Source organism: Pelodiscus sinensis, chromosome 7 (assembly GCF_052426305.1).
Source record: "Pelodiscus sinensis isolate ZL-2025 chromosome 7, ASM5242630v1, whole genome shotgun sequence".
Taxonomy (NCBI): Eukaryota; Metazoa; Chordata; order Testudines; family Trionychidae; genus Pelodiscus; species Pelodiscus sinensis.
This window is the reverse complement of record NC_143058.1, coordinates 30,565,534-30,578,621: the sequence shown is the minus strand read 5'-3', so window position 1 is coordinate 30,578,621 and position 13,088 is coordinate 30,565,534. Positions and strand designations below refer to the sequence as shown.

The 13,088-nt window shown below is 44.3% G+C and overlaps 1 protein-coding gene across 8 annotated transcripts in view; it reads left to right on the top strand.

Annotated features, from left to right (window-relative positions):
* The window catches only part of PRPF40A (pre-mRNA processing factor 40A), a 57,706-nt gene that overhangs the window by 7,961 nt on the left and 36,657 nt on the right, over window positions 1-13,088 (top strand). For all 8 annotated transcript variants that reach the window (XM_075933408.2, XM_075933407.2, XM_075933409.2 and 5 more), the window contains 5 exons: window positions 4,269-4,299; window positions 10,087-10,109; window positions 11,609-11,686; window positions 11,796-11,906; window positions 12,372-12,492. In XM_075933408.2, coding sequence (XP_075789523.2) covers window positions 4,269-4,299; window positions 10,087-10,109; window positions 11,609-11,686; window positions 11,796-11,906; window positions 12,372-12,492 — 364 coding nt within the window. The remainder of the gene's footprint in view (window positions 1-4,268; window positions 4,300-10,086; window positions 10,110-11,608; window positions 11,687-11,795; window positions 11,907-12,371; window positions 12,493-13,088) is intronic.

The following is a 13,088-nucleotide window of genomic DNA, read 5'->3' as shown; positions in this document are numbered from 1 at the left end:
CCTGTCTTTTCACTTTTTAAACTGCTTTACTCTATGTGAATACTATTGCTAACATTTCATAAAGTCTAGTTAAAGTTGTATACGATGATGATAAAAATATCCTCCTTTATGTATAAAATTCTGTGAGGAATAGGTGAGTATTCGAATAAAGTTTCAGGAGACCCACATAAAAGCAGGCATTTACCCCTTAATGGAAGAATGATCTGTATTTAGTCTAATTACTTAGTTTACATGAAAAATATTTTGTCCCTATCCAGATTTTAAAATTGCATGTAACCATTGATATTTTTTTGTAACACCAAGCACTTTCTCTTTGTACATCTGTTGTAACTTTTCTAAAAATAAGGTATTTAATACTCATCCAGATTTCCACACAACAAAAATAGTGAAACAATTTTAATTTATTAAATCTCTTGAAAAATACCAACAACAGAAATATCATTGATTTCTTTCATATTAAGTTGATTGACCATTCTAAGCTTTGGAGGAACTCCAGAGATTCTAAAGGAAAATTACAAAGCACAGTGGTTAAAAGAGATGTGGTATACTAACATTCAGTCCAATTTTAAATATGCGAAAATATGGCTTCAATAGATTTTTGGAGCGCTGCGTAATACTTTCTACTCTAAAATAATCAGATATAATAAAATATCTGCAAAGTACAATTTACAGTTTGCATAGTGTTTAAGGATACGTTATTTCAGAATCTAAACACTAAGCAATATTTTAATTAAGATTACCATCATCTACTGTTAAAATGAAATAGTTCTGAGAATTTTTTCTTGTGATGTTGACAGCTGGGTCTTGCTTTCATGCTTTGCCATATTTGAAGCAGAGGGGAATTTTTTTCCTAGGTTGCATTAGCAGGCAGTTGGTGTTGTCCTTTCTCTGATGTATGGGGTCACTTGCTAGGATTATCTGCAATAGCAAGGGTTTAGATGAGCATTGGTTCATCCTGGTCTCTCAGGATGCATCTAGACAGCGCAGTTATTTCAAAATAATTGATGTTATTTTGAAATAACAATGCAAGCGTCCACACAGCAATTTCATTATTTCGAAAAGAAAAAAAAGAAATAACAGATATCTTATTCCGACTTGTGTAAACCTTGTTCAATGAGGAATAATGCCTATTCCGAAATAGCTATTTCAAAATAGCTGTAGTGTGAATGCTTCATTGCTGCTATTTCCAAATAGTTCCTCCCAGGGCCATTCAGACTAATTACTTCCCAGTGCCTGCTGGGTCTCTAAATCAAGTTAACACATCCACATTAGCGAAGCCTGCCTCAGACTAATTTTGAGGTAGCGTAGACGTGCTATTTTGAAATAAGCTATTTCAGAAAAAAATTCCGAAATAGCTATTTTGAAATAAGCATGCTGTCTAGACGTACTCTTATATTCTTTGCCTGTTTGGTCTTCAGGTATTAATATTTTATCATAATTCCTGTTGTTAGGTTTTTAGCTTTGGGGTGGATGGGTGGCGTTTAATTGTCTGTGATACACAGGTAGTCCTATTACATGATCTGATAGTCCTGCCTGGCTCTAAACTTTCCTATTATGATCTGCTTTTGCAGTTGTCATGCTTTATGTAAGCCTTATAACTCATTATTCCTAAACCAGTGATGGTCAGTAAATAGCCTATGGGTTAGATGCAGTTTGCCAGATACTCCTATTGGCTGAAAATGGTGATCAGTGGCCAACGGGAGCTGCGGGAGACTGTACCTGAGGCACATGGGGAAAATTAAGTATTTGGTGACCTGACGGGCTAACTCTGGCAAACCGCATCCGGCCCACGGGCTGCTTATTGCACACCCTGTCCTAAACACTAATTTAAAATACCCAGAACTAGCTGTCTGATGATTTATTTCCCTTTTCAATGTTGTTACGTGTTTGTACATGGGTTTATTGGTTGTCTGTCATTTTTATTACTTAATATTGCATACACATAAAAAAATAAAAATTAAATTGAATTGCCACCCCAGAGAAATTGTATAAACCCGAGTTGACTGCCCTTTACTTTTTTTCCCAGTATCACAAAATCTTGTATTAATATTTGCGATCAAAGCGTGACTATTTCTACCTAGATTTGTTTAGCATCTTAAAACTGAGTCGTCATGTGCAGATAATATACATGCAAAAGGGATCGTTTTGTGAACTTCAAATGTCCATAGTACGTTAGTGTTTTGACAGGTGGTCCATATTTTGAGAACAGTTTTTCCTGATGAGAGTCTGGCCACTGAATCTGGTAGGAGAAGGTTATTAAATAGGGCCTCTGGTGCATATTTCTTATGCTTTTACTTAATGGTCATTAGGGATGTAAGCGACTAGTGGGCTACCCGATAAGCAAATTCTTATTGGATAGTTGAATAGGAACTTGACTAGTTGCTTCTCCCCACCCTGTTGCCTCTATCAGAGAGAGGCAGCAAGGGGGGAGCAGGAGCTGGTCCTGGGTGGAGGGGAGCCAGCTTAAAAGCTAGTCCCCCATCACCATTTCCGTGGGGGGCAGGAGAGGCACAGGGATGCAGGGAAACAGTACGAGCAGGGATTTAAACAGTCCTGTTTGTGCCTGTCCCGACTGCTGCTCCTCTCTTGTTTAAATGTATAAGAGCCACCTGCAGCTCTTGTACATTTCAAAGGGAGAGAGGCAGCGGGAGAGTGAGCACCCCCCTTATTGACTAATTGAGTAGTCGATGGAAATTCCATCGACTATATTAATTCCTCATTTAACACGGTAGATACGTTTCAGAAAATGATCGTGCTAAGCAAAAACGTGTTATGCAGGGTCAATTTTCCCATTGAAAATAATGGAAAAGGTGGGAGTTGTGTTTCAAGCGGTGGTGTCAAAGTCAGTTTTCTGTTGGTGCTGAATCGTCTCCAGCCTGCACTTGCTTGCAGCTGGCCGCTGAGCACAGGCAGCTGCCTTGGGACCGGGACACAAGGTTGGGGGAGAAAGGGGACTTGGTTATAGCAGGGAGGGGAGGTGTTTGGCCCTGGGGAAGGGAAGGAGAGGAGAGCGGAGGGGGATTGGGTTGGGAGTATGCCCCGGTGATGGGTCTGCCGGGACCCGCACTGCGTCCAGCAAAGGGGGGTCGGTGGGGGAACGGCACAGCAAGTGGTGAACCCTCCGCAGCTTTGAAGGGAGGCGGGGGAGCCCCGCGCAGCTACCGGTGAGAGGCCGGCTGCGGAAACTCAGCCGCTGGCCTGCAAGTAGGGGCGGAGGAGAGAGGGCAAGGCGCCTGGATGGCTGCTTGGGGCTTTCCCCGCCTCCCTGCAAAGTTCGCTGCTCGCCGCGCCGTTTCCTGCCGACCCCTCCCCCCATCGCTGGACGCAGTGCGGGTCCTGGCAGACCTGTGACGGGCATACTCCCAACCCAATCCCGCTCCCCTTCCCTTCCCCAGATCCAAACACCTTCCCTCCCTGCTGTAACTCAGTCCCCCTTTCTCCCCCAAACTTATGTCCCGGTCCCAAGGTAGCTGCCTGTGCTCAGCGGCCAGTTGCTAGCAAGCGCAGTCTGGAGCCGCGAGCGCACATGCGGCTCACAGCAGCCCGGCCGGCCGAGAGAGCAGTTGACCAGAGCCCTTGCGTGTTATTTCAGGAACGGTTGTGTTATTCAAAAAACATTCCTTAAAAAAAAAACTCGTGCTATCATGAAAACGTGTTAAGCGGGCACGTGTTAAATGAGTAATTACGGTACTCGACTAGCTAATTAATCAAAATTTAACACCCCTAATGGTCAAGATGTTATTTATTTGTAGCTGTTTTCAGTATGCCACATTTCAGTGTGTTTACTATCTTGCCTTCTTAGAAAGGATGATAAAATACATGTACTCCAAGTGCACGTTAATTTCCTTTGTATTTATTAAACATCTTAAGAGTGCACCTTGTTAATTATCTCTTGTTTTAGTATTCTTTTTTCTTTTATACCTATGAACTGTTCAAAACTTTGTCTAGGTTTTTTGTTTGTACTCATGGCTTACATCCACAGATTACTTCAGTAATGATGATGTACATAATAAAATTCAACGTGCACATGAGAGGAAAATACTAGAGTAACATTGCTTGGTATCCTTAATTATTTTCTTACGGAGCTGGAATTCCCATGACTACTATTATGGGAGGGGAGAATGGGGACCCACCTTTAAGCTGATAGAGCATTTTGCTGTTAGAAAAGCTTGTTCAGGTTACTTCTTAGAAATTGAATAGTATGGTATTTAGAAATGCATTTGTTGCACTGTTAGTGTTTTAAAATAATTTGTTGGTTGTTTCTACAGCCGGGAGTAAACAGTATGGATGCACAAGTAGGTATGTATACACAAACCTTTTTTTATATTTTATAGTAAACTTGCTTAAATCTATTTACGAACAATATAAATGAAACTTTATCCAATTTCCCTTCTTTATATTAACTATAAATTTTAGTTTATACTGATGGTTTACTTTTCCTAGTGTCCTTTTCAAAAATGAAATAATTTCATGGGGAAAAAACCAAAAAGGTTAATTGTCATATGCCTTTAAACCCTTATTTTTGTGACTTACTGGTTTTCTTTAACATTTTTATATTTGTAATTAATTATTTTACACACTTCAGAAATATAAATTTGAGACTTATCCTGTTCTGATTGGGGTATTTTGTTTGCTTCTTTTCTTCTTTATGTATTGTCATGGACTTCTATTCTTGAGATGCCCAGGCCGTCTATAGTCCACCCTTCCATCCCCCCCCCAATACCAAGCATTCAGACCAACAGGATATTTCAGGAACTCATGCCTCCTTCTCATAATAATGTGTTGCATGTTCTGTAGTAAAAGGATTCTTTTTATGCATGAATAGCACCTTCTTGAGAGATCAGTTGAACTTAATGCTCATGAAACTAATGGAATTGCCAGTTGATTATCTAGAGCAAAGATGTTTGTGTAAGCCATCCTTTGAAGATTGGATGGATTTCCCATGTCTGTACTGTCATTATAAAGTGTCTGAGAGCCAAAATGATAACTTGTACAGGCAGTCCCCGAGTTACACAGATCCAACTTATGTCGGATCCGCACTTACGAACGGGGCTTTCTCGCCCCGGAGCTCGCAGGCAGCGGGACCGCCCAGAGCGCAGTGGTCCCGCCACCTCGACCTCCGGGGCGAGAAAAGCTGCTCTGGGTGCCCCTGGTCTGCTGGGGACCGTCTCCAGCAGACCAGGGACACCAGGAGCAAAGCCGGGGAGGCGGAGGGGTTCCGCGCCTCTGAGGCTTTGCTCTGGCAAAGCCTCAGAGGCGCGGCACCCCGCCGTCGCTGCCGGTTTGCTCCCGGTGCCTCTGGTCTGCTGGGGACCGTCTCCAGCAGACCAGAGGCACCAGGAGCAAAGCGGGGAGGCGGAGGGGTCCCGCGCCTCTGAGGCTTTGCTCTGGGAAAGCCTCAGAGGTGCGGCACCCCGCCACCGCTGCAGCTTTGCTCCCCGTGTCCCTGGTCTGCTGGGGGGAGGGGGGCGCAGCTAGTCCGCCCCCCCACCCCCCAAGCAGACCAGGCTTTTGTTGTGGACCTTGGGGTAGAGCAGCTGGGGTGCTGCTGGGTTGGTCCTGCAGGGACCTACCTGGTAGCCCAGCTGTTCTGTCCCAGGCTCAAGATTCAGCGGCTGTTGAAACTGATCAGTGGCTGATTCCAGGAAGCTGGGGGCAGAGCAATTCTGCCTCCAGCTTCCTGTAGTCAGCCCCTGGTCAGTTTCAGCAGCAGCGGCTGAATCTGGAGCCAGTTCCGACTTACATACAAATTCAACTTAAGAACAAACCTATAGTCCCTATCTTGTACGTAACCCGGGGACTGCCTGTAACGCTGGCTCCCAACAAGCACAGGCTGGAAGCCAGCAACCCCTTCCCCTCTTCTGCCATTTCTGGTCCTACGTGAGGCCGCTGACTTCCAGCCTGGGGCCAAAAGCAGCCCCCACTTGCATGTCCTCCCCTTATCCCCTGTTTAGTAGGTTAAACAGAGGGAAACCATGCAAAAAATTATATTCTCAACTATGAGTGGAAGTCAACAATTGCATACCACCTGAACAAATCAAAAAGTATTTAAAAAGAGAGGCTGAGTTGCACATGCCATAAAATGTAGTGTATTATTTCAGCCTTTGTCAAAAAATCACTGTTGTTTGATAAGTGGTTTGATGTAGTCCATAGAATCTTAGGCCATGTCTATACAGGTTGGACCTCCCTGGTCCAGCATCCTTGGGACCTGACCCAACCTGGAGTGGTGGTTTCTGGTTCCCCTCCAACCTTCGCGCGATCACTGCCCTTTCCACTCTCACTGGTCCCGCTGCTCTACTAGGCAGCTCTGCCATCTCTGCGCACTGGGGTCCTGTTGTTACTCCCAGTTCCTGCTGCAGCGCCCAGCAGCCCTGCTGCCTTTGTGCACCAAGCTTTGAGTGCCACACTGTGCAGCCCCGCTGCTTCTGGACACTGCATTCCTGCTGCAGAGCCAGGCTTTTGCTGCCGCTCTGGGCAGCCCTACAGCCTCTGCACCAGGCTCCTGTTGCTGCGCATGGGGCTCCCACAGCCCTGCTGCTGTGATGGGGCTCCCACTGTCCTGGTGCTAGCCCTCCTGTGGGACTTTCTGGTCCTGGAATATTCATGATCTGGACCAGGGAGTCTCAGTCAAGAAAGTTTCAATCTGTACTAAACAAAGGGACTAGTACATTCCTGTTAAATCCAATGCTCAGGGTGTCCCCATCATCACCATTACTCCGGAGTTGTGAGGAGTAAAGGAAGTTGACTGGAGAATTTCTTTTGTCAACCTCCTGTTGTGGGGATGCTGGAGAAATTCAAATTAAGGTAAATTGACTCTGCCTAGGGGTGGCCAAAAAATTGCGGCTCTTGATGGAACCGGGATGGAACCCGGTACTGCTTAGGTCAGCTGCTCTCATGGCCAAGTCGCTGTGAGCCTCATGTATGCTCACGGCCAGTACTGTTCCGCTCATGGCCCCCAGTGCACTATGTCATATCTTGCATGTGCAGGCCGGGTTGCACACAGTGTCCCAGCCTGCGCGTTCTAGCAACTGGCTACTGAGCGCAGGCAGTGGTCCGGGTGCAGCAACAGAGCCAGTGGTGGCTCTGGGACCTGGACATAAGGTTAGTGGGGGAGGGGGATTAGGTTAGAGCAGGGAGGGGAGGTGTCTGGCTCTGGGGGGTGGGGAGTGTGCACTGTGTGCTGGCCGCTCAACATGCACGCTCCAGTGCCTGGAGGGAGATGCATATGGCTGTAGTGGTGGCTCCACCTCCGGGACATGAGAATTAGGTTAGGGTGGGGGGCAGAGGGGATTGATATAGAGGGGGGCTGGTGTTTGGCTCTGGGGGAGAGGGAATTGGATGGGGGGGTATGCCTGGCTCTGGGGAAGGGGAGGGGGATTGGGTTAGAGCAGAGGGGGTGCCTGAGGGAGAGGAGGGGAAGAGCAGCCAGCACGCTTCCTGAGACCAGAGATCCCCAGGTACTGGCCCTTGCTGTCTGTCCCCTCCTCCTGGCCAGACCCCCCCCCCCCCCCCGCCTCCCCGCAAGTCCACCAGCACAGTTGGGGCCATGTTAGTGAGGCTTGGGGGGTTTTGGAGTGGCTGTTTGCATCTCACTTGTGTGGCCCTGACTGACTTTTCTGTGGGTCAGTGACTCCTGACTTAAAACAGGTTCTCTGCCCCTCTCCTAAATAAAGACAACGCTGAAAAATTTTGTTAGACATAATATTTTACTTAAAAATGAAGCCTGGCCAACAAGCCCCCAATTGGGGCCAAGCCCCCATCTGGCGCAGCACCGTAACACTCCTGCGCCCCTCCCCCCAGACTCCAAACCTGAGCCTATCCTACACTGGAATCCCCTGTCCTAAGCCTCTCACATCCCCAAGTTCCTGCACCCCCACATCTCCAGTCCTCTGTCACAACACTCCTGCGCCATCCATACTCTGTAAATCAGTGTCCTGAGCCAGTCATACTCCCAGCCTCCCTGCTCTGAGCTCCTCATGCACCCCAGCCCAAACTCCTGCACCCTCACAGCCACAAGCCTGCAGCTTGCTCAGCACCCCAAACCCTCCCTCTGACTCCAACACTCTCCAGCCTGGAGCCCCCTCCCTGAGCCAGCATCCTCTTCTCTACTTCCTCTTGTACGCAACTTCCCTCCCAGAGCTTGCATACCTCACCCCTTCCCAGTGCTTTTTTTGTGAGCCACAATAGCAGTGGAGACTGTGAAGAGCCGGGGCAAAGTTGTTGAGCACCAAAAAAAAAAGCAACAGGGCTGCGGAGACCTCCGGAAAAGTTAACAAACAAACAAAAAAAGCCGTGCCCTGGAACGGATGTACCAGCACCTGTTTTCCCCCAGCTCTCTCTCTTTTTTGTTTGTTTGTTTTTTGTTAACAACTTTGCCCCTGGCTCTTCACGCTGTCTCCACTGCTGTTGTGGCTCTTCGTCTGGAACGGGTTGGCCACCCTGGCTCTAGCTACTTTATTTAAATAGCTGGAGTTGCATGTCTTAAGTCAACCTTCCCGTTTAGTATAGGCTTGCTCTTTGGAATGTAGTACAAGAACGAGTTTCAGAGGGTCGTCTAGTCCAGTCCTCTGCTCTGAGGCTGGACTAAGTATTTTGGGAATCATTCCTGACAAGTGTTTGTGTAACCATGCATTGGAAACGTACAATGAGGGAGATTCCATATCCTCCCTAGGTAATTTGTTCCATTTTTTAACTACCTTACCAGACAGGAATTTTTTTTCCTGATGTTTAACTTAAATCTCCCTTCCTGCAATGTAAGCTCATTTCTTGACCTGTCCTCAGTGTTTAAAAAAAGAAATTTATTCACCGTCATTTTTAAAACTGCCTTTTACATTCCTATGGGCAGTTGTCATCCCTCACTCCCTCCTCTTTTTTGTTTGTTTTTTTTTTGTTAACAACTTTGCCCCTGGCTCTTCACGCTGTCTCCACTGCTGTTGTGGCTCTTCGTCTGGAACGGGTTGGCCACCCCAGCTCTAGCTACTTTATTTAAATAGCTGGAGTTGCATGTCTTAAGTCAACCTTCCAGTTTAGTATAGGCTTGCTCTTTGGAATGTAGTACAAGAACGAGTTTCAGAGGGTCGTCTAGTCCAGTCCTCTGCTTTGAGAGAAATAATGTTAAGGATGAAGTGAATATTAACTATATGTGATATTTGTCAAAATAATTGATGGAAGGCCCCAACATGCAGTTTAATTGCACCATTGGTGAAAGACTGCACTGGAAAGTGCTTCTATCTTGGTGACTATCACTTCACCCAGAAAACACATCATAACATCATATCTCAAGCCATCATTCAAATGGTAAAATTTTGAAAGGGCTTACAATATTATTCAAAAGCTTCAGAGGGGTAGCTAAGTTAGTCTGTAACTGGAAAAGCTTAAAAACAATGAATAGTCTAGCACAGGGCTACTCAACATGTGGCCCGCAGCCCTTTTTGTTTGCAGCTTCTATGCAGCCGTTTTCGACAGAATTGCGTCTAGACCACAGTTTTACTTTTGAAATGGCGCTTTTTCAAAAGAGCGCAATTACACTATTATGAAATGAAGCATGGGATATTTAAATCCCTGCTTCATTTGCAATTTTGAAGTGTCTAATTTACATCCCTCTGTCCAAAGAGGGATGTAATCTAGACACTGCCTATGGTGCTGCAAGACTATTTGTTGTTTAAGTTTTTCCAGTGACTTAAACGGAAATTAAGCACATGCTTACCTGGTGCCATGAATAGAGTAGTTTTCCTGAAGTGGGGCCTGCATAAAGAAAAGTAAATTGTGTTTGTGGATTATTGCTCATTATAAGTCCAAACAAGTGGTGCTGCAACATGATGTGTAGCCTGACAGACACTCTTGCCTATGAGCTGTGATTGGATGCCCCGGGGTGCATACTCATTTCAAGGGTTAATTTATCCTAATAATCTTGTTCTGGAGTTATTCATGTATAATCTTTCATTTAGTTTTTAGCCAATCTTTTATTTACAATAAGTAACTTTTTAACTTATAAAAGATCAGAGAGGAAAAAATATATTTTAGAAGTGTTTTCTGCAGCATTGGGTTTCTCATTCTACACTTTTTTTTTTTTTTTTTTTTAAATAGGCACTGTACCTCCTGGAACACAGGTGAGTTTAAAAACCATGGCTTTAGAAACTTAATAGACATTTAATGACTGTAAGTCCATGTGTGGACATTTAAAAGAAAAAAAAAACTTGATTATCCTTCCCCTGATCCTCGGGTTTCTTTTACTCTGTAGCTAGTACACTACTTATGCACTCGCTATAAATCAGTTTCTATGCTTAGACATTAATGTTTTGTCTATTAGACAACAATTTTTTGACTACCGATTGAAAACTTTAATTGCCCCCAAAGTATTTTTACTAGTTTGTCAACCAAACATTCTGGCCATTCAGTATTTAGGCCTGAGTGCCAAATGTGTTGAGATCTTTTTTCACCTGTTGAGTTTTCTGATTGAACTTACAGGGGAATGTTTTTCCAGTTCTCAAGACAGCAATCATTACAATACAGGCAGTCCCCGGGTTATGTCAATCCGACTTAAGTCGGACCCCTAGTTACGAACGGGGGGGGGGGAGGGCCCAGCTAGTGCGAGGTGCCTCCACCACTGTCGCTGCCTTCGGCGCGGGGGCCGCTTCCCACTAGCAGACTAGGGAGACGCAGAACTAGCCCCCCCCCCCCGCATCAGACCAGGCTTTTCTCACCGCTGGTCAGTTCCACCAATGGCTGAATCAGGACGCCTGGGGTAGAGCAGCTGGGGGGCTTCCAGTTTGGTCCCACAGCGCCGAGGTGTAGCGCTACTGGGCCAGCCCAGCAGTACCCCAGCTGCTCTGCCCCAGGCGTCCCCAAGTCAGCCGCTGCTGAAACTGACCAGCAGCTGACTACAGGAAGCCCGAGGCAGAGCTGCCAGGGAGACGCGGAGCAAAGCCACGGAGGACGCGGGCAGTGGGACCATGGCGCGTCTCGGCAGTCCCGCCGCCGGCGTCTCCCTGGTCTGCTGGGGGGGACCCCTCCCGCCCAGCAGACCAGGCTTTTCTCGCCGACGCCTGGGGTAGAGCAGCTGGGGCGCTGCCGGGTTGGTCCCGCAGTGCTGCTCCTCGGCGCTACTGGACCAACCTGGCAGCACCCCAGCTGCTCTGCCACAGGTGTCCCCAAGTCAGCCGCTGCTGAAACTGACCAGTAGCTGAAACTGACTACTGTAGTCAGCCGCTGGTCAGTTTCAGCAGCAACTGAATCTGGACGCTAGTTCCGACTTACATACAAATTCAACTTAAGAACAAACCTACAGTCCCTATCTTGTACATAACCCGGGGACTGCCTGTATTTGTAGAATCTCTTCTTGTTACCCTTTATGTCTCTAGGTAGATTGAGCTCATTTTGTGCCTTTGCCTTTCTAATCTTACCCATACTTGCGTTGTTGCTTATATTCATCCTTTGTAATTTGACCTAGTTTCCACTTTATATCGGACTCCTTTTTGATTTTTAAATTTGTAAATCTGAATCATTTTTTGGTTTTTGTATGCTATTATTCTGTTTAAAATTTTTATTAGATATATTTAAAATGCACATTCTTAAAAAAAACTTACTCAGAATTGTGTTTTCCCCTCAGATCACACATCCAGTAGTTTGTGCAACCCAGCAAAGCACCACAACCAGCAGTTCTATAAATGAAGATCCTTCTAAACAGGTTTCCGCAGTTTCTGCTTGTATTTAACTTTTGTAGAGTTTTTTGTAGCATTCTATAATATTTTTATTGCTTCTTGTTTCTCATTGATAGTCTGTTTTATTTTTTTCAGAAATCTATGTGGACTGAACATAAATCACCAGATGGAAGAACTTATTATTATAATACTGAAACAAAACAATCTACATGGGAGAAGCCAGATGATCTTAAAACACCTGCTGAGGTAAACCAAGTTCATGGAAAGATATAGAACAAGTGACTTAAAATAAGTTCAGTATACTGTCCATGAGATATGTATTAGAATTTTTATTTCAATGTAATTTATGGCTGTAAACACCTACAAAAACAATGTTACCAATTATAATTAAATGAAAAGGTCTGTTGTAAATGTTTACGGTGAAGATTTAAAAAGGTGTATTGTTTCAAGTCTTCATAAAACACTACTTGCCTGAAGTGTGGATTCTTCACGATACTCATTGATGTGCTTTTGAGGTCACTGTGTAACATCTGCTTTACATTTTGCTATTTTTCTTAAGAAAATATTTTCTTTGTATGTGCATTGATAAGTTTTAAGGGTTTTTTTTTTTAAATTTATTTTAAGCCTGATTTTGGGTGGTTTTAGGATATTTTAATAGTTTTAATATATCATTATAATAAGATTTTTAACAAATGGTTTTGCACTCTTTAGCAATTGTTATCTAAATGCCCTTGGAAAGAATACAAATCTGACTCTGGAAAGCCTTATTATTATAATTCCCAAACAAAAGAATCACGCTGGGCAAAACCTAAAGAGCTTGAAGATCTTGAAGGTAACAATAGTGAAAATTAAGCATTTTGTGTATGTAAATATTTTTTTCAAATGAAGAATGGCACTGTTAATTTAGTGCAGGAATAGTGCTTCCTATTAAAATCAGAAGAGTACTGGAGCTTTGCCCCAGCAATATAAAATAATTACTGAACAGAACGGATCTCTTATTTTAATTATGATCAAAGTCTCAAAGATTAAATTTAATTTAATGTTATCTTCTTCAGTGTGTGTGAAATAATAATGGTGTTTAGCTATCTTAGTTGAAAATCAGTCAAAATTATGCATAAATCTGTGTTTGTAAATTATGTTGATAATCTTTCTCTACTGCCCTGCCAACATTTAATCAATTATTGTGCATAGCTTCAACACATGACTATTGGCAACAGCTAATTTATCAGTCAAAAGCATTCAAACATTCAGAGGACATGTGTAAAGTTTTATCTTAACTTTATCTGTTTAATTTTGGGAGATGGTAGGATGGAGAGGAGGAGAAACACTTATTTACATAAGATCATATGATTTGAAAGAATGTGAATCTAGATCTCCTTTAGATTTCTTCTTGATATTCCACAAATGCAATATTATAGTTTGTTTTGG